Source organism: Neoarius graeffei, chromosome 5 (assembly GCF_027579695.1).
Source record: "Neoarius graeffei isolate fNeoGra1 chromosome 5, fNeoGra1.pri, whole genome shotgun sequence".
NCBI lineage: Eukaryota > Metazoa > Chordata > Actinopteri > Siluriformes > Ariidae > Neoarius > Neoarius graeffei.
Window position 1 is genome coordinate 57,718,568 of NC_083573.1, and position 21,822 is coordinate 57,740,389.

Consider the following 21,822-nt stretch of genomic DNA (forward strand, 5'->3'; position numbering starts at 1 on the left):
CTGACTGTAAGCAAACACTAACTCTAGTCAGCCTTAGTTCAACCATCACCCCTCAATCTCACTTTAACTATAAGAAACCCTCACCATACCCAACCCTAATCTTAAACATAGCCCTAACACTTCCATAATCTTAACCCTAACATAAACCTCATGTCATGGTCACCCTGACAGCTAGTTTGATGGCTATCTTACTTCTTCGTTTAATAAAAATCATGTCACCATTTTTTATTTCTACATAATTTTATTGTGAATTTTTGTACATTTTATTCATTTTGTTTAAAACTTCATATCCCTTGCACAAACTTCAGAGCCCTGCTACATCAGAGAGAGATCAGTCTAATTAATAAAACGTTCATAGTACTGGGTCACTTGACATGAGATTAGTCTGGAGACTCGGATAAGACTAGCCTGAGTCAGTCCTCTAGACTACAAACAAGAAAATGCTGACATTTGTTGCCTGAGCCTTCGTGGTTCTACCACTTTAGCTTTAAACCCAGTCTCTCTGAAACCACTTTCACTTAAGATCTGGGTTAACAGTTAGACCTTTTCTGGTACAAATAGCATAACTGAGTTAAAATAATAAATAGCTGAATAAGTCCAAACTATACAGAATCCATGAATACTCAAACCAGAGCATTTAGCTTCATTTCAGCTCACCACTCACGAGCACGTAGGGTGAATCTACACGGTTATCTTTTAAAATGAAATTAACCAACATTCTCAACAGACTCGTTTACATTTACAATTAGCATTCCCTGGCTGCATGGTTCATATGTATTTTTGTCACAAGACAAAATGATTATTTCATATAACAAAATACTAGTGCATCTCAAAAAATTAGAATATTGTGAAAAAGTTCAATATTTTCCATCAGTTATTTAAGAAAGTGAAAATGTTTTATATATTATAGACTCATTACACATAGAAAAATGCTTGAAACATTTTAGTTTATTTTTATTTTAATCAGTATGGCATACAGTACAAAAACAAAAAAAAATCTCAAAATATTAGAATATTTCATTTCAAGTTTGAGTAAAACAGTATGAACACAGTGTATCTCTCGGTCTAGTTCAGTACACACAACCACAATCATGGGGAAGACTGCTGACTTGACTGTTGTCCAGAAGATGATCACTGATGCCCTCCACAAGGAGGGTAAGCCACAAAAGGTCATTGCTGAAAAGGGTGGCTAGAAAAGGTGCACAAGCAACAGGGATGGCCGCAGTCTTGAGAGGATTGTCAAGAAAAGTTGATTCAAGAACTTGGGAGAGCTTCACAAGGAGTGAACTGAGGCTGGTGTCAGTGTATCAAGACCCATCATGAACAGACATCTTCAAGAAAGGGGATACAACTTTCGCATTCCTAATATCAAGCTACTCCTGAGCCAGAGACAATGTCAGAAGTGTCTTATCTGGGCTAAGGAGAGAAAGAAATGGACTGTTGCTCAGTGGTCCAAAGTCCTCTTTTCAGATGAAAGTACATTTTGCATTTAATTTGGAAATCACGGTTCTAGAGTCTGGAGGAAGAGTGGAGAGGCACAGAATCCAAGGTGTTTGAAGCCCAGTATGAAGTTTCCATAGTCTGTGATGATTTGGGGTGCCATGTCATCTGCTGGTGTTGGTCCACTGTATTTTATCAAGTCCAAAGTCAACACAGCCATCTACCAGGAGATTTTAGAGCACTTCATGCTTCCATCTGCTGATGAGCTTTTTGGAGATGCTGATTTCCTTTTCCAGCAGGACTTAGCACCTACCCACAGTGCCAAAACTACTACCAAATGGTTTGCTGACCATGATATTGTGTTTGATTGGCCAGCCAACTTGCCTGACCTGAACCCCATAGAGAATCTGAAGATGAGAAACACCCGACCCAAAAATACAGATACGCTGAAGGCCACTATCAAAGCAACCTGGGCTTCAGTAACACCTCAGCAGTGCCACAGACTGATCACCTCCATGCCACACCGCACTGATACAGTAATTCATGGTAAAGGAGCCCCAACCAAGTATTAAGAGTATAAATGAATATACTTTTCAGAAGTTGGACATTTCTGTATTGTAAATCCTTTTTTTGATTGATCTTAGGGAATATTCTAATAATTTGAGATACTGGATTTCTGATTTTCATGAGCTATAAGCCATAATAATCAAAATTAAAACAAAAAAGGCTTTAAATATTTCACTTTACATGTAATGAATATAGAATATATGAACGTTTACCTTTTTGAATTAAATTATGAAAAAAAAAGGAACTTTTTCATGGTATTCTAATTTTTTGAGATGCACTAGTATAACAAAAATGCATTTCATGGATAAGATTTGAATTTACAGTGGCAGTGCTATATCCCACAACCGTAGCAAATTTCTTCAGGAGTTTCCATGTGAAATAATGCGTCCCATGGTAGAAGGGCGAGTGACCTGGAGATGCTTAGATGAAGTAAGTGCATAGGATTTCCAGATGATCATACATGTCAGAGAATGCATTGCTCTTTATTGAATGGTAACCTCAAATCAATCACTGGGAGTTCCTAAAGGTCTTTGCAGGCTGTGATGCATAGAAATCTCTAGTACTAGCTCTTAGGGCTCAACTCTTGAAAGCATGAATCTCCTTTTCACTGAATCCCTGCTGCTTGGCCAGCCTGTAAGAAATTAAACCACACAGTTATGACAGATGAATGGTGGTTAGAAAAACTTTAAAAAGACTATCTTTTTTTAAAATTATTCGACAGCAGTTAAAGTCTGGCTATTTTTATGTCTGTGTGTTACAGCAGGGCCTCATGAAGAGCTTTTGATTTCTCAGGGTATATTGAACACTAACAGAATAACATGTAGTTCACTGTTCAAATTTCATACACAAAAGATGACAGACACAGTGTGCATCTGTATGAGTGAAGGAAGGTGTAGGCATGGGAATAAACTGCAATACTTACTGCACTGCCAGCTCAGTGAAACCAGTTGGCCCACATACACACACTAAGCATTTGGAGTCTCCTGGTCTTTCCAGGAATACCTGCAGCATTGTGGCATCTATTCGTCCTCTGCTGCCGGTCCATGAGCCCGCAGGCTCTGAGAGAACGTATTCAACCTGAAATCTGACAAAAAGCAGGGTTAAGTCCTTCTGTGCTGAAGTAAATACTAGTATGAGAGACGTACGCACAGTTTATAAGTTCTTATGTGTAGCCAGTAAATGGAACATGCAACAAGCAGCTTAATGCTGAGTTATTAACTGGAGTGAAAGCCCTGTACCTCTCTTCCTCTGCACACAGCTGCTCCAGCTCAGAGTACCACAGGATGTCCCTCTCTTGACGATTGAAGAACATCAGCTTGGTCTTCCTGACAGGGCAAAGAAAACATCATTATGCACAGGAGATTGACTGCTAAAACCCACTAAACCAACAGAAAAAGCCAAACCTATGAGAGAAATATTAGGATCACACCATCTTCAATCCAGAACTGTTTAGTTTTTTAAACCGTGAAATCTTGATAAAGACAAGAACATACTCAAGGATAGGGCTGCACGATATCAGAAAAATATGCGATATTCGATAACATGACTGAATATCTCAATATCGATATGTATCACGATAATTAAATATATAATGTTTTTCTTACCTCTACTCGCCGTTCTGCCCTGTATCTAGCATTTAAAAAAAACACCCAATGCATCGCTTCCATTCCAACATTATTTCATCTCATCTCATTATCTCTAGCCGCTTTATCCTTCTACAGGGTCGCAGGCAAACTGGAGCCTATCCCAGCTGACTACGGGCGAAAGGCGGGGTACACCCTGGACAAGTCGCCAGGTCATCACAGGGCTGACACATAGACACAGACAACCATTCACACCTACGGTCAATTTAGAGTCACCAGTTAACCTAACCTGCATGTCTTTGGACTGTGGGGGAAACCGGAGCACCCGGAGGAAACCCACGCGGACACGGGGAGAACATGCAAACTCCACACAGAAAGGCCCTCGCCGGCCCCGGGGCTCGAACCCAGGACCTTCTTGCTGTGAGGCAACAGCGCTAACCACTACACCACCGTGCCGCCTCCAACATTATTTTTTATTGGAAAAACATGGCTACACCTGCAATGGTGTCCATCAATCATCTTTAAATCTCTTAATTTTTGTGAGCGCAGCAGAAAATGTCTTAAGTTGAAGTAAACAAAAAACTGAAAACTACATTACATTAACATAAAGCATTCAAAATGGCAATTTCAGCGGCTCCCGGGAGATGAAGGTGAGCGACACAGATTCACCATAAACTCAAACACAATCTGTTAATAACACATGCGGGTGAGAGAGCAGTGGTGTGTGTGTGTGTGAGAGAGAGAGAGAGAGAGAGCGGTAGCGTGTGTGAGTGAGCGAGCGGTAGTGTGTGTGTGTGTGAGAGAGAGAGAGAGAGAGCGGTAGTGTGTGTGAGTGAGCGAGCGGTAGTGTGTGTGTGTGAGAGAGAGCGTGGTTTTATGTTTTTATGCTTCTGTACAGCAGTGTTTGTCCCAGTGAGCCGCCCCACCACTGTTTTACAGGTACATGTCTTGCAAAGTACCTGAGTTTGCAGTACATCACCCCTCCTGAATCCAAAGTACTTCCAAATAGCAGACGTGCATTTTTTTTTTTTTGGAAACCAGTTCCTCCTCACACAAGTTTGTCTCACCACACTTGCTCCCGCCTTCACCACGAGGCTTTTACTTGTTTTGCAATAGGGGCCGGAGTTATCCCGCGGCGCTTGTTGACATTCAAATGTGATTGGACGGCACAGAAAAATGTGCCTTTTATCGAAATTTAAGTAATTTTTGCGGTATGTGTATCGCAAACTATGATATCGCGATATCGATACTTTTTCGATATATTGTGCAGCCCTACTCAAGGACATGTCGTGCTATTACAAACAGATGAGTCCGTCATTTTAAAGTATGCAAGTTTGTTATTTTATTATAACAGAACATTTGATGGTAATACATTAGGCCTAGTGGGGTTTTTTATGGTGGATTAAATTTATATTATAAAAATATAAGAAAAGATGAATTAAGCTCCATAAAGGATTGTTTTTATAATTGCATGCTGGCACCCTAAATTGAACTTAAATGGCTGTAGATTTCCACTCCCAATATAAAAATTCAGAGATTTAAAAAAAAAGTATAGAGGGATTTCACCGTACCCATGTTTCCCATGGCAACCTCTTTGACCACCATGTTTGTGGGCAAGTTAAACAAAACAACTGAAGGGTTAGATGCAAGCGTTATCAATGTCACAAAAGTTATATTTTATCCTTAGAGTCTCCATCAAAAGTTTAACATTGAGGAAAAAAAGGAAAAAAAAAGTGAACTAGATGACATTGACCCTTATGAAGTCCCAAAGAAGGAATGGAGCAAAGAATTCAAGGATTATCCAGCCATTATGTTCCTTGATAATAACATCGTCTTTCATTCTTCAAACAAGCTCTGACACCATGGAAGAATTCAGAGCATATAAAGGGCTTGAGGCCTACAACCAGTTTGTTTCTGGAGGAGTTAAAGGAACAGTCCACCGTACTTCCATAATGAAATATGCTCTTATCTGAATTGAGACGAGCTGCTCCGTACCTCTCCGAGCTTTGCGCGACCTCCCAGTCAGTCAGACGCGCTGTCACTCCTGTTAGCAATGTAGCTAGGCTCAGCATGGCCAATGGTATTTTTTGGGGCTGTAGTTAGATGCGACCAAACTCTTCCGCGTTTTTCCTGTTTACATAGGTTTATATGACCAGTGACATGAAACAAGTTCAGTTACACAAATTGAAACGTAGCGATTTTCTATGCTATGGAAAGTCCGCACTATAATGACAGGCGTACTAACACCTTCTGCGCGCTTCGGCAGCGCATTGATATCTGAGCTCCGTATCAATGCGCTGTCGAAGTGGGGATAATGGTCAGAGCAGACTCTGCTTTGCTTTGTTGGAGTCCAGTTTTTAGGATTTAAGTTGGCGATCCTCTGCTCTCGCCTTTTCTTTGAATTTTTGCATGTATAGTCCCCTTGATGGTAAATAATAGCTGGAAAGCTATAAAATGGCTTTTTATTGTTGTTACAGCGATTTGAGCATCCGAAAACAGAAAAAAAAGTGACCATCTTTGCATCGAAACGCAGTTGCTCGACTGAGTTAGGCCTACAACTTGACCATAAACGTGGCCAAAGCACGTTGCCATGGGAGATGTGACGTCATGTGAAATCCCTCAATAAAATACAAAGTCAAAGGACTAAACTGGACTACTGGCCCATTACAGTGCAAGTACCAGTTATTCCTGAAAGTGCTGCACAGTTAGAGAGCTGTAGGTGTGTGTAGTATATAACCTGACAGACGGCAGGTCCTGTAAGGCAAAGCAGAGGAGGCGAGCCATGGGTGTGAAACCGGTGCCAGCAGCTAAGAGGTACAAATGAGTGACATCACAAAGACTCCTGAGTGAAAAGGGGCCCTCTGGACTGCTGATGGACACAGAGGCTCCTGACAGAGAACAAACAGTTTACAGGTGAATTGGTGATAAATGCATACAACTGTAAATGTACATTTTATTTGTAGAAGTAAAGCAGTCTTGAGTGAGTGGACAAATAATAGTAAATGAATGAATGACTTTCAGAACTAACACAAGTCAATACTTGTAATAAAGTGTATGAATGATCTTAAATAGAAAATACATTAAGAATCTGCCATGAATGTTCTAAAATATGTACAGTAAAACCACCAGGATTAACAGGACACACACCGATATCAAGGTTGTCCAAATGCTGCGTGAACACTCCATCAGGATAGATTTTAATCATCAGATAGATTTCAGCGCTCTGTGTGTTACCGGAGTGAATCTGAGGCATGAGCACTTGGTCTACTGGGGTGTAGGGCTTTACAACATCACTGCCTGTTTATAACAAAAGACATGTTTAAATTGCACCTGAGCACCGTACCTGGTGAAATAGAGTTTGTATAAGAATAGTTTTAAATTCTGAATTACAGACACAGCATGGTGCAAAAGTCTTAGGCACATGTAAAGAAATGCTGCAGACCAAAAATGGCTTAAAAATAATGAAGCAAAATGTTTCAACATTAAAAAAATAAATAAATAAAAAATACTATAAAACAGCAGTAAGCCATAAATGAAAAAAGGTCAATATGTGGTCTGAGACGACCCTTTGCTTTAAAAAAATAAAAATAAAATCGTCGTCTCAGGTACAATGAGTGCAGTTTTATAAGGAAATGAGCTGTAGGTTTTACTGAGCATCTTGCAGAAGCAGCCACAGTTCTCCTGGACACTTCGACTGTCACACTCGCTTCTTCATTTTGCACCAAAACCCTTCATTATGTTTCCTTTTTTAGTCTGAAAAGTGCTCTCTTATGTAATATGCTGCTCAGATACAAACATTTTTTCCTGTAACATTTAATTTTGTGCTGGAAAACGAACGGTTGGACTCTAAAATGTTTATGCACTGACTCGATAATGTAGAAATCATAAAATAGAAATCTATAACAAAAAGTTATGTATGTAAATAAATAAATAAATAGGGGGCCTAAGACTTTTGCACAGTACTGTATGTTCACTATACTTAGCCTGAGATGGTAATTAATTGAGGAATTACCCTGAAAGGAAGCTTTGAGGTAGACATGTTTCCCCACAGGGATGGACATGTGGGATCCAGGAGGTAACCGGAAACAGAAGAGCTGTGTATCATGTGTAACTTGTTTCTTTGAAACCAGGACACAATCTCTGTAGAAGAGTCCTGAATGGCCAAAACAAAAGTTCACAGCTGCTTTCACTCAACTGATCTGTATCCCAAGTTACTGATTAATTACACACTTTTTTTTTTATTCAGACATGGAACACAGGACAGGCATTTGACTCACCCCGTTGTTTACTCGGGATAAATGACTCATGGGATTCTAGCGGTTGACCCACTTGTGCCCATTGGGCTTTGAGCACTTTGCACAAGCAAACCTCGACCTTCCCAACTGAACTCACTGTCTGAACTGCCATTACAAGAGAGAAGAAAAAAAAACTGTCAGGACACGTCAAATCTAACTTCAGGCAATGATGATAGTTTGGGTATGCATTGTTACGAGGTTATGAATTTCAATGTGGATATTTTAACTCTGGACAGTGGTGGTAAGTTTTGTACAATCTGGGGCTACTAGTGAGCAAGAGACTCTATGCTAATGAGACTCTTGAAGCTCTTTTCTGCCAATACGATGCTAGTGCACAATCTATAACCAGTTCCATGCATTCTGACCGAAACAAGACTGGTGCCATAAAGCTGGCATTGGCATAGCACCACAAAACTGCTGGTCCCAAAGCAGTGAAAAGTCAAGCCAGCAGTGGTCTGTGGAAGAAACAAGATCACTTTCTTTCAGTGATTTTTATTCCTCCATAAACCACTCTGTGCGTCTGCATTTGTTTTTTTGTGTCTCTCCACCACGGGACAATTTAGCGCCGCAGACCGCACATTTTGCTCAAAGTAGTTTGCTGGTTTCAGTTGTAAAACAGCAGCTTTTAACAGCGTTCAGAGTCCAGTAGAGGTTGGTGGAGAGTGTGGTGGAAGCCGTGCACGCAGCTCAAGGTGGGGTTGAAGTTCATAGTCCCCCTCACACTTTGCCAAAGTCAGAAATGTGAAAGCAAGCAAAAAACATTCCTTGCTTTTTCCCCCTCTCTCTGCCTCTTCTTTTTTTCTCCTTCATACACACGCCGTCATCACAAGTAAACGGACACACACAGGCTACTAAATCGACATGCGAAACGTTTTCCTCATAAACGTTACCCCGGTAACATTTCAACTTCCACTACGTAACGTTCGGAAACCTGTTGAAATGTAGGCTGGTTCTCAAAAGGCACCAAGACAGAACTGGCTAGCACCAGCACCGACCTGATGGAAGAGAGCTACCTGAGGCTGCTTTTTACTGTCCATACTATGCCTTTAACTGAGATCTGCTCTGGCAAACCTCAGACATGGGCATAAAGCCTGCTGCCAATGACACTGCAGACAAACACAACCTTCAGTAACCATTTTTGCTTCAGTAGATTAAGAAATCTGCTTAAACACTTGCATCTTACAAACAAGTAAGACCAAGAAAGCAAAAGAATCACTTACCTATAACACGGTCTTCTACTTCAAAAGAGAGACCTAAAAACACATTCAAGATGGTATATAAAGATATAACACAAGCAGGTGATTTGAACTATGCTGGACTTAAAGAAGAAAAGTCCACCCTGAACAACCTGCATATTATTACTAGGGATGAGCGAGTACAGCATTATCTGTATCCGTACTCGGAGTGGGCGGGGCATAACCCGGAAGTGGGTTTGGTTGTCTTGAAACAGGCAGGGCTTTAACCAGTATGTTATTTTAAGCATGCAATTGATATGGGTTGATCAGAAATTGTTATATTTATTGCTGATTAGAAAACTATTTACAGGACAGCATCAGCACTGAGCTTCAGATCAATGGTTTTGATCACGATAGCAAACGAACTATTTACAGAACAAGTTTTGCAACAATGAATACAACACATGCGGTTGCAATTATGAAATGAAATGTAATGAACAAGAGTTTTCATACTCAACATAACTTTCTTTTTTTAACTTTTAATTTTTTTATGATCAGTGTGATTTTTTTTTTTGGTTCTTTTTTTTTTTCCACACCAGGGGTGTGTGTGTGTAGCTTAATTTGGAATATTATTTATACCACTACTACCTTTATTTTTACATGAATTACAGCAAGAAAGTGTCAGACACTCAATGCGTGAAGTAAAAAAAAAAAAAAAAAAAAACTGTTTTTAACCGACGGTTAAAAAAAGAAAAAAAAATCTCCGACAGGCAGAGACGCAACGCGAGTCGCTTTCTACCAAGCACCACGTCTGAACGAACCCACGTTTACCAGAACTCTACTGGTTATAAGCAAGTACAAACTGAAATGAAAAACTTGAAGCTGAAGAAACCCGAAACGTTAACGGAAAGAGACAGAGAGCTGTTCTCTGTGTGAGTGAGCAGAGCGGTGTGTGTAGGGGAGGGGCGCTGTGACGCTGTGTGAGGATTTTCATTCAGTCCGAGCACAGATATTGACTCGTATTACTCGTATAATACTTGTACTTGGCAAAAGTGCTTTATCCGTACCGGATACTCGTTTCAGCCGAGTATCCGGCTCAACTCTAATTATTACTTATAAGCATCATGTGATCTTCAGCGGTATTCAATGCATTTTGTAACGAAAGTGAGTTGACATATTGATCTCTTTTCACTTTGATAAACGGTTTCCTACATTAACCACAATGCATTTTGACTACTCGCTGACAGCGGTGCCAGAGGGGACTAAACTCTGCCTTAACAGACCGGTGCAGCAGCTCTTTAGTCTGTCCAGCTCTCTCGCTTCTTCGTCTTGTCACTCTGCTCAAACAAATCATGTTCCGAAGCTTAAAGTGCATATCACGGGTAAATTCAGGAGCAAGATCAATGTAATTCTCCTATTTTATATTAAACTTTGGTCAAATATCTGTAACATTCTGCATTCTCTGCTATTTTTTTTTTACCTTGCACAATACCAGAAAAATTCAGTTGAAATCAAGCCATTTTGAAAAAAACTTGCCATTTGGATTTCCCGGCAAACATTGATTTTCGTGACGTCGTGTGCGGGATGCCTCCCTCTGAATCCTACGTCAGCGCTGGTTTGTTTATGAGAAAACGACCTGGTGGTTTTCTGCAAATTTCTTCAACATTATCACGTAATTATTAAAATGGTTAACAGATGTATCGTAGGAGGGTGTAGCAACACCAATCTTGATGGGATTAGTACTCATTGTTTCCCAAAAGGCCGGACAAGGAGAGAGAAATGGGAGCGCTTGGTCTACACAGGCTGTGCACTGAAACCGTGCAAAGCTCTCTCAACCTGCTGGCGCTTCCGCAAATAATGTCACAAATCTGGCTCCAGACTCCCTTGGGATTTTTCCAGACGCATTTTGTTATTTTATTTTTTTCTGCTGTAGACAGATGGCCTTGTGCAAAATTACCCTTCTGGATGAGTGTGTAAAGGGACAGACTTTCATATAAAAAAATAAAAATACGAAATTGGTCCAGAATATGCCCTTTAACTGTTCACGCCAACACTGCTGTCAACTCAAGCATCTCGTAGATCACTAACTGGACGAGCTGAATATTTGCCATAATTCAGAGCAAAATGTGTCATATGGCTGTATTCAAATCTCTAACTTTGAGACCTGTCTGCTGTCCCCAAATCTTCTGTGTTGGATTTCTCACTGAATATCACTGGAAAATGGCGAGTGAGAAAAACAGCTTCCGTTCTCCTGCAAATTAACTGCAAAAATGACTTATTACTTATGTCTGAGATCACTGAAATTTTTTCTCCTATTAATCTGCTCCAACAATGTAACCCAATGGCATATGCCACAGGAATGAATACAGCACCAACTACATCACCTTATTTCAATATGCACACAGTTAATGTGGTTGAGGGTGGAGTTTTCCTGTCAGTGAGACATTACCCTGAATGAAGGGAAGCTTTGTGTACATATTGAATACAAAAATGAAGGTCACACAACTCACTCCAGTGAAGTAGGTAGGACCATTGTCCTAAAAGCACCTCTATCCGCAGGATGTTTCCTTGACGGTCCACTACTGAACAGCCCGATCTTGGAATCTGACACAGAAAGGAGGAGGGAAGGACAGAGACGGGGCAATAGGAATAGAGAGAAGTCATAGAGAATGAAAGAAAGCAGGTTAAAACATGAGGAGTGAGGGGACAAATATAAATCTCTCTCTGTCACAGCATAACAACACTGTTACGATAAACTGACATGACCAACCTTACGTTTGGTGTAAATAATAATATTAACAGTTTCCTCTGTCTGGAACCAGTCATATCTGTGAAAAGAGGGGGGGAAGAAAAAGATGCATTTCCACAATTCCCGCCCCGGACAATAAATCAAGAATACTTCACTTACATTAATTACGTACAGCTAACAATACCAATTCAAATGTTCAATAAAGCTAAAACACCTCACAGGAATTAATAGCATGCACAGTCAGCTTTATACAAGAGATACAATCATTTTTGCAAGTAAAAGCGATTAGCAGCATAATCAACCTGTATAAATACCGAGTAAAGAAATTCAAGCATACCGAGGGCGATTGTCTTTCGGCTTTGGGGCAGCTAACAAAGTCGCAGGAGGACCAAAACCTAAATGTAAATAATCAGCTCTCATTACAGAGTAACTGGATGAGTATTTTTGGCATTTTAAAACTTTTTTTTTAGGATGCCATACACCTTTGTTATCCAGCCTTCACAACTAATATTTATACATAAACACTTAATATTCCTTCAATGCATTCCTACCGTTCACATAGGTGTTCTCTGGTTTCGATGGCTGTGCTGTGGGAGCAAACGAACATCTCATGAGCCACTGATACCACTGTTGCACACCTTACAGCAAAACATCATTTGGAACTCCTTGTTTTAGCCATATGTCTATAGTCATATCATAATTAATTACAAAACTCATACAACTATTACAAGGTCAGCACTCAATAAAAGAAAGAAAACATTTATTAAGATTTGATTACGCAACCAGAACATGGCTCAAAAGTATGTGGATGTTTGATTAAACTTCTCAAGGTCAGACAAATTACAGGCACACAAAATACACTGCATAGCCAAAAGTTTGTGGACACAGGGTATCTGCACATTTTTCAAGTACAAATTTAAAGACTTTTAAGACCTTTTCAAGACCTCTAAATGGAAAAATTAAGACTGTTTCATGGCAAAGAAAATGAAAATACAACAACTTAAAACTGTTTTCTGCAATAGTTTTTTTTTAGCCTAGTAAACTAGACCCACCCGCCTAGCGGCCAAAAATATTTTTGCCTAGCGAATGGGTCTAGCCTCGCACCATATCAACAAAACACCCCGGGCATCAAATCGTGCCCGCCAATCACAATGCAAGGTTTTTGTTTGGATTATTTGGGTGGGCTTTTGCAGGAGTGACGACAAAGCTGCGCGACGCTGGAGAAAGCACAACAGGAAAGATGGCTACGGCTAGTGAACAGCGCGCGTTTGACTCCGCTTTGGAATCAGTTTTAGAAGAATTAGACTTGGAGTTTTCGTTGAAACATGAGCAGGAAGAGGCTCTCCGCTCATTCCTTTTCAAGAAGGACGTTTTCGCTGTTTTGCCGACCGGCTATGGCAAAAGTCTGATCTATCAGCTGGCTCCGCTCGTAGCCAAAAAGATGGGGCTAGTTTGTGCAGTACGAAGAATTAATAAACAGCTTTGAAACATTACTTTTTGATTGTTTCTTATTTTCCTGTTATTTTAAATTTAAGGGAAATTATTTCACCAAACACCACTAAATAAAAATAAAAACTCAAACAGTTTAAGCAAACCCTTGAAAAACACTTGGAAAAAAAAGTGTATGTTAAGTACGTGGTACAGACTCCAAACTTGTGGTCATTATCTCCAAACTTCTTAATATCTAGAACCTGTTTATTAATTAATACGCATTTTGAAAAATTATTTATTTCAAGGCCTCCCCCATTGCTTTCTGTCGCTCTGACTACGTCACAGTCACTGTTGCGCTGATTGGTCAGAGCGTTGGCCTATACGCAGAGACAGTTTGAAAGACAGCGGGTTGTTCCTCCCCCACCCTTCGGAAATGTCTACGAGCGAGGCCAGACTAAATATTCACATTTAGTCTGGCTTGCCAGGCTAGTTTTTTTTTTTTTTACTAACTAAGAAGAATGCACACAATTGGTGAACAACAGGGTGCATCAATGGCAACTGTTAGACATGCAAACAGCTGAAGCAAAGTCGTGTGTTTTGGGCCTGCAGAACTACTGTAGCAGCAAGGAGAAGACTGGGGTTTACTGGAGAAAACACCATGAATCATTTCAAAAACGAAAACAATAAACGGCAAGTAGAACCAGCTGAACAACCTTAGCCGGCATTATTTAAATCCCCAAAGATTATCTTTGATGACGTGTGATTTTGTGTCCGACAGCAAAATCAGTCTGAGTGTCGTACAGTATACAGCTGGCTGAGGAAGTTCTCGAGTATCTTCTGCATTATAGCAGGTAACAGCATAAACCTGTTTATGCAGTCATACCATCATCAGAGCGTTACATTAAACACAGAAAAACAACTGTCACCTTTCATAACCATTATCAATATTAATCAATGTGTTGTAATAACTAAACTAATTATCAGTGCAATTGTTATATCAATGTTCAATATTCAAAAATAATCATTAATTATTATCTATAATCCATGAATAACTTTTTATTACTAATAATAATAATAATAAAACTACTTTTTTAAATAATAATTTAAAAAATTAACTCAATTTTATAACATTTTAATAATCACTACTTATTAGCTATATTATTAATAATAGAGTAACAATTATTATATTATTATTATTATTAATTACTACTTAACTAATAAGCAGTGATTACCAAAATGTAATTTAATAATAAGTAGTAATTATTATTATCAACTACTAAATTATACTAATAAATAATAAGTAGTGATTATTAAAATGCTATAAAATTGAGTTATAAGATTAGTTAAAATTATTATTAAAAAAGTAGTAATTATTATTAGTAGTAGTAGTAGTGATACAAACAATTATTCATGGATTATAGATAATTTGTTTTTAATAGTGAACACTGATAGAACTGATAATAATAATAATAATAAAATAACAAGTATTACTAGTATTATTATTAGTAGTAGTATAGTTATTTTATATCAATGTTCACTGTTTTAAAAAATTATCTATAATCCATGAGTATTTGTTTGTATTCTACCAATTACTACGTTTTAATAATTATTTGTAAGAATTTTTAATAACTTAATTTTATAACATTTAATAATCCCTAGTATTTATTAATCACTAATTCATAAGTAGTAATGATTAATAAATCAATAATAATTACTATTACTACTAATTATTATTAGTGGTTGTTAATATTATTCTTATTATTATATTAAAAACACTGTTGTAGACGATAAGTAATAAAACTAAAAAACTTTTTTACAAATTATTTATATTGTAGTATATTTAGAATTATTGTATTTTCTGGAGTTCTTTTTAATTAAGTTTTGAAATAAAGGTTGTTTATATATTTATATTAAACTTAGTACAATAAACAATGTTAATTATGTACAAAAAAATGATGCTAATCACTATTATTAGTAGTATTTCCTATAAGTCCCATTTTCCACCTGACTCTTGTGCGCATGCGCGAACCCCCCTGCGTTTCACTCCGGAGCGCTTGACCTCTAAAACACACACATGCACGTCTCATGTCCATGAAAAACCAGTTTCCCAGTCCGCCGTGTCCCCAGAGCTGCGTTACCGTCTTTAAACACATTTGTGCGAACCAGCGCTTTTTATCGCAAACGATTCTTCTCCTTATTTTGGGGGTATTTGTCATCCCCCAACCACTTGTCGTTAAACAGACATCTTCCCATAATTATCAACGCTTTCTAGCGCCCACATAAGCTACCTGCGTATCTCTCACTCTTCACAACCACCACACCACACCACACTTCCTCCAGTAGCCTCCTAACGTTAGTTCTTGATCTACGGAATGCACAGAACGCACAGAACCAATGCCGCCCCCAAAAGGTACGCTGGTCACTTTTAAAATTACCGTTAAAAATACCCCAAACTGGATGGAGACATTTCACTTGTTCAGTCCAATATTAAATTTAATACCTCCCTTTCGAAAATTCCAGTCATTGCAAACAATTTAAGACGTTTTTAGGCCTTGAAAACCGAAAGTTGTATTTAAGACTTTTTAAGGACCCGCAGGAACCCTGGGACACCTGATCATCACACCAATGTGTGTCCTTTGAGCATCCCATTCCAGATTTAGTCCCTTTGCTGTTATAACCTCCACTTTTCTGGGAAGGCTTTCGACTAGATTTGGAGTGTGGCTCTGGTGAGTCACCTCATTCGTGAAGTCAGGCACTGATGTTGGGTGATGAGGCCTGGGGCGTAGTCAGCATTTCAGTTCATCCTAAAGGTGTTCAACAGGGATGAGGTCAGGTCTCTGTGCAGGCCACTCAAGTTCTTCCACTCCAAACTTGGGAAACCATGTCTTCATGGAGTTTGCTTTGTGCACAGGGGCATTTGTTGTGCAGGAACAGGTTTGGATCTCTTAGTTAAAGTGAAGGGACACGAATGCTACAGCATACAAAGACATCCTATACAATTCTGTACTTCAAACTTTGTGGCAACAGAACAACAACAAAGGCCCACATTTGATTGTGCTGGTCAGGGGTCCACATATAGCTGGACAGTGAATATGGTTCCCTTGTCCAAATGTAATGTTTATCATTTAGCCAGTGGACATTTTTATAAGAACTTGGCTCATACCTTTAATGGCTGTGCTGGCCTTTACCACCATCCTGCCCACCAGGCACTCTTTCAACATGGACTCATAATTCACCCAACGGTGGACCTGCCAACGGACATGAAGCACACCGTCAACACAATTTGTAAAATTTACTCAGACAAAAATCATTACACAATCATGAATCACTGCTGCATCTTTTAGTGTTAAGCTGTGTAAAAGCAATATTGCTAATAGATTAATATAGACACACTCCATGTGCTAAATACTGTAAATACAGCACAATACACAAAATCAGGTTGGGGAATACCTACACTTTGTGTTTACATTTTGCATGGTTGTTACTGACCTGGTCAAACAGGTCAGTGCCATCAATACCAGCTGCCTTCATCAGCTCGTCCTCCCCACCAGGGTGGAAATCCATATATGCACTCACATTATACACCATACCTGCAGTAGAACACACACAGTTAGTAGGGCTACATCTGATCATTAGTACACTGACCAAAACCTCCAACGCAACACTTCAAATTTTGAAATGTTTTGTGTATGCAAAATAAGATTGTGGTTTTGGGTAATGATACCTAAACTACACCTTAAAAGCTCATGAGATTGTTTTTATTTTGTTGTATGGGCAGTTCGTTCCACTTGAACGCACATTGTTTAGAAGTTTGCGACTCCACTCAGGTTGAGTAGAACTCCTTGACCAATCCTTCTTAAACTTGGACAATACATAGCCACAGCAATGGGCAATTTAAACACTCATTGGCATTGTACTGGTGCGATATTCGACCATGGCATGACTACGTCAAAATCAGCGAGAAAGAGCCATCGGTATGCTTTTTGGCAGAATGTCACAAAGGCAGGTTGCAAGAGCTCTGGGCGTCAATGTGTCGACCATTTCGCGTCTCTGGAGCCGGTATGACACAGAAAGCACTAACGACTGACCACGTGCTCCCAGACCACGTGTCACCACCCCTCAGCAGGACTGCCATATTCGTCTCCAGCATCTTTGCAATCGCTTCCTGCCAGCTACAGTCACCGCTGCACAGCCCAGAGGTCGTCACCAGAACAGGATCAGCGACCAAACAGTATGCAATTGCTTACGTAAAGACGGGTTGCACAACCGACGTCCCAGTCGTGGTCTGGTGTTGACTCCTGCTCGTTGCAGTGTCCGTCTGGAATGGGCAAGGGCACATTTGGGCTGGAATGCGCTCAGGTGGAACAGGGTCCTGTTTTCTGATGAATCAAGGTTCAAGTTGAGTGTTGCTGACGGCAGAGTGCGTGTTTGGTGTAAGTGACGGAAATGTTATGCTGACGCTAATGTCCTGGAGCGTGACCGCTGGGGTGGACCAGCTGTCATGGTGTGGGCTGGAATAAGCAGCAGACACAAGACTGAGCTTGTTTTCATTGATGGAAACCTCAATGCGGCCCATTAACGCAATGACGTTTTGGCCCCTGTCGCAATTCCACTGGTGGCTCGCTACCACCTAATGCTGCAACAGGATAACGCAAGACCACATGTCGCCAGAATCTGTCAAGAATACCTGAGGCAGAACAACGTTCAGTGTCTTTACTGGCCCGCGTTTTCCCCAGATTTAAACCCTATAGAGTACCTATGGGATATTCTGGATCATAGAGTGAGAAGCTGTGATCCAGAACCCTTCACAATCCTACAGTTGCGCCAGGCACTTTGTGAGGAATGGGAACGCATCACACAGGCTGAAATCTGGCAACTGATTGACTCAATGCATCGGAGAATTCAGGCTGTGTGTGACGCCAGAGGTAGCCATACAAGATACTGACTTTGATGATCCAGAACGACACTTTGATTTGACGTTATAAATTTCAAACCGGGACTAATTTGTTTTTCATTCATGACTCTAAAGAGAGGTATTTGAGTTAAACCTTGATATTTATTGTGTATTGTTAAATCTATCATAACAAAACGGCATGCATAGTAATAAACCTGAGTTCTGCGTTGGATGTTTTGGTCAGTATATTTACAAAATGTCTGCTGATGAAATCTGGTCACAGCTCTGAGCACATCTAAACACAGCTGGAAGGCCCATCATCAAAAAAAAAAAATCCAGCTTAATCTGACCAGTTGCTTATACACAGCCTGAGCTGGTCTAGCTGGTAAAGGACAGAATTTCTGAATTACTGCTACTAACACAAACTCACCAACAAGTTAATTTTAAGAAATTAAGAACAGTAAGGAAATCAGAAAAATTCAAATATTTAATGATTAATTATTCAAGTAATGCGGAATCAGGAAAATAACTTACCAGGTGTCAAAGATGGCCTACCAGTTTGACAGCTGAGCCTGTGTTTTGATAGCCGGTAGCTGGTCAGACTATGACTGGATTAATTTAAAACTCATCTCATCTCATTATCTGTAGCCGCTTTATCCTGTTCTACAGGGTCGCAGGCAAGCTGGAGCCTATCCCAGCTGACTACGGGCGAAAGGCGGGGTACACCCTGGACAAGTCGCCAGGTCATCACAGGGCTGACACATAGACACAGACAACCATTCACACTCACATTCACACCTACGGTCAATTTAGAGTCACCAGTTAACCTAACCTGCATGTCTTTGGACTGTGGCGGAAACCAGAGCACTCAGAGGAAACCCACGCGGACACGGGGAGAACATGCAAACTCCGCACAGAAAGGCCCTCACCGGTCATGGGGCTCGAACCCAGGACCTTCTTGCTGTGAGGCGACAGCGCTAACCACTACACCACCATGCCGCCCTAATTTAAAACTACAAAGCACTATTTTGTAAGCTCTGTACACACTGGTGGAACTGAATTCATTTCAATAAACAATGATCTCCTGTCTGTGATCAGAGTTAATCAACTCTACAAAATACAGTCTATTTCTGAGTGACGCAGACAAAGACTTTTTTGAGGAAGGATCTCTCTCTCTAATATTGCTTCCTTATGTATGTTTAAGGCCTCACCTCGTATACATGTCCAACAGTCATTTCTTGTATTGTGTTTCTTTAGTTCCTCTTCTGTTACCTCAATCAACCTTCCTTTCAGTCCAGTCAGATCATGGCCGCTTTTGGCGAGCCGGATCCAGTCCATAAGACTATGACCCGGCCTTAGAGCCACCTAGACATACAAAGGCATTCTCAGTGATGGCACCATTTGAAATTTATATATATGAGTGATTCCACGCTTATGGGTACTGAAATGGGGACATGAACTTATTCACCTAAAACCATTTATTTTTTTACCATCAGGTCACACAACTTGTAATCTTTAATGAATGATATGTTAAAAGATAACTTTAATTTTCTGAGATGTAATAAAAACATATTTATATGCCAAAGTCAAGCCTATGAGTTCCAAAATGATGTCTGTTACATTACTTCTGTTACGATTGTCCATCTCGCGTCTGTTACAAATTACAATCTAGCTATATACCATGTTAATCTTATTGAAAGAATGTGTATGTTTATTCTACTACACATGTTTATTAATTATATTTGCTAAAACATCACCTTCCTATGTTTCAAAAAGTAATTCTACATTGTTAAAATTGAGAATCTATATGTCCACAACACTTCTGTTACGTTCTGACTTTGGCATATAAATATGTTTTTATTACATCTCAGAAAATTAAAGTTATCTTTTAACATATCATTCATTAAAGATTACAAGTTGTGTGATTTGATGGTAAAAAAATAAATGGTTTTAGGTGAATAAGTTCATGTCCCCATTTCAGTACCCATAAGCGTGGAATCACTCATATATATATATATATATATATATATATATATATATATATATATATATATATTCAGGCACAAAGAAAAACCAGTAAGAGCTCTCTAAGATGTGGATTAATTACAAGCCCGCTCCTACTGGGCATAGAAACAAAGTCCTCTACATTAGGAGCTGGTTATTAGATACAGGTTGATATTTGATTAAACAGCCAACACACTCATTAGAGGAAAAGATCCAGACCTTATTCCTGGGCTGGCCGGTCGGAGCCACTCGCTGCTGAGAGCTCAGTGCGGGGAAAGACTGCGAGGGTATGTTCAGCATCTCTGCTCTTCTAAACCACCTCAAACTCCAAGAAAACACTGTAATTACAGCGTTAGAGTGTGCACTCTCCAGCAAACTACAACAACAGCTTTACTCAAGCGGAAATGTCACATCAAAGATGACGAAATGTTTCTTCCGCAAAGGCAGAAAAGTTGGAACACTGAGCATTCTGAACAGTAAAAACTACTCGCCAGGTCTCTCGAGCCGACCAAATGTTTTTCACACAAATTAATCCGTGTTATGAACATAATTCTGTAACTTGTGTCTACCTACATAGCGGCAAACATACACCAACATCGCATCACTAGTTTGTTGTTCCAAAATCAACGTCGCAGGAATATGACGACATCACACGCACTAGCGTGCCCTCTAGCTGAAAGATTCAGACACAAGTAAAACAAAAAACTAATTTTACAGAACTTAACTTTTTTTTCAGGGAGGATATGGATTAAAATTACAGATTTGGGGATACATGTAAGAGAAAAAACAAACAAACAAAAAAACAAATAAGCTGCATGTAAATTACACCACACCAAACACCGATTTGGAATAATAGATATGTTCTGTGTAATGGAAAATCTCTCTTTTTGCAACACTGAATGGATAAAGGTATTTGGTTAATATCTCACCTTATGGATAATCAGGGCAACTGGCTGTTATATGAAAACTTCTGCTTCATTCATAATATTACCTGCAAAAAATCTGAATTTAATAAAATATGCAAAGCAATCCCTTATCAAAAAGAAGTATACTTCAAGTTCATTTTATTAAGTATACTTAAGTAAAGTATATTTCCTTAAGTATACTTTTGTGTACCAAGTATACTGATATCAAATGTACTTACAGTATATGTGTAAGTAAACTGATCTAATACTTCTTGGGACTAAATTGGCCCACTTTTAGTTTATAAAAAGTATACTTTAAGTCTAAGAGAAGTAAACTCTGAGTATACGACTAGTATTTTTTTTTTTTACTTTTACTGCAAGTATACCACTAGTAAATTTAAATAGTTTACCAGTTCTATACTTGTCGTCCACTCTTTAGTTTACAAAAGCATACTTCATAGTATACTGGAAATATACTATTGGTTTACTCGTTACACACTTCTAGTCCACTTTTTAGTTTATAAAAGTATACTTCATAGCTAGGGTGACCAGATTTCCCTAGTCTGAAACCGGGACACTTTTGCGTGCGACCATGCTCGTGCACGCACACTTTTTTTTTTTTTACATAAACGTGACACTCAGAGAGGTGCTCTTATCATTTTGTTGAAGCTCACATTTATCAACATCTCACATGAAATAAAACAAACAGGCATTTTGTTATCTAGTAGCATAGTGGTATACAGATCAGTTAAATTATGGTCAGACAACAGATTTTGTAA

At 39.3% G+C, this 21,822-nt stretch overlaps 1 protein-coding gene across 1 annotated transcript; it reads right to left on the bottom strand.

The window, feature by feature from the left end:
• Nucleotides 1-221: 221 nt before the first annotated feature.
• Nucleotides 222-20,761, bottom strand: LOC132886923 (cytochrome b5 reductase 4). The gene is made up of 16 exons (XM_060922144.1): nucleotides 20,358-20,761; nucleotides 19,346-19,499; nucleotides 16,730-16,830; nucleotides 16,404-16,488; nucleotides 12,361-12,396; nucleotides 12,147-12,204; nucleotides 11,831-11,888; nucleotides 11,571-11,664; nucleotides 9,106-9,138; nucleotides 7,868-7,990; nucleotides 7,603-7,743; nucleotides 6,738-6,887; nucleotides 6,328-6,478; nucleotides 3,246-3,332; nucleotides 2,930-3,091; nucleotides 222-2,638 (listed from the first exon to the last, which is right to left on the bottom strand). The coding sequence occupies exons 1-16, from the start codon at nucleotides 20,436-20,438 to the stop codon at nucleotides 2,584-2,586; spliced, it is 1,569 nt and encodes a 522-aa protein (XP_060778127.1). The 5' UTR covers nucleotides 20,439-20,761; the 3' UTR covers nucleotides 222-2,583.
• Between the last annotated feature and the right edge of the window lie 1,061 nt (nucleotides 20,762-21,822).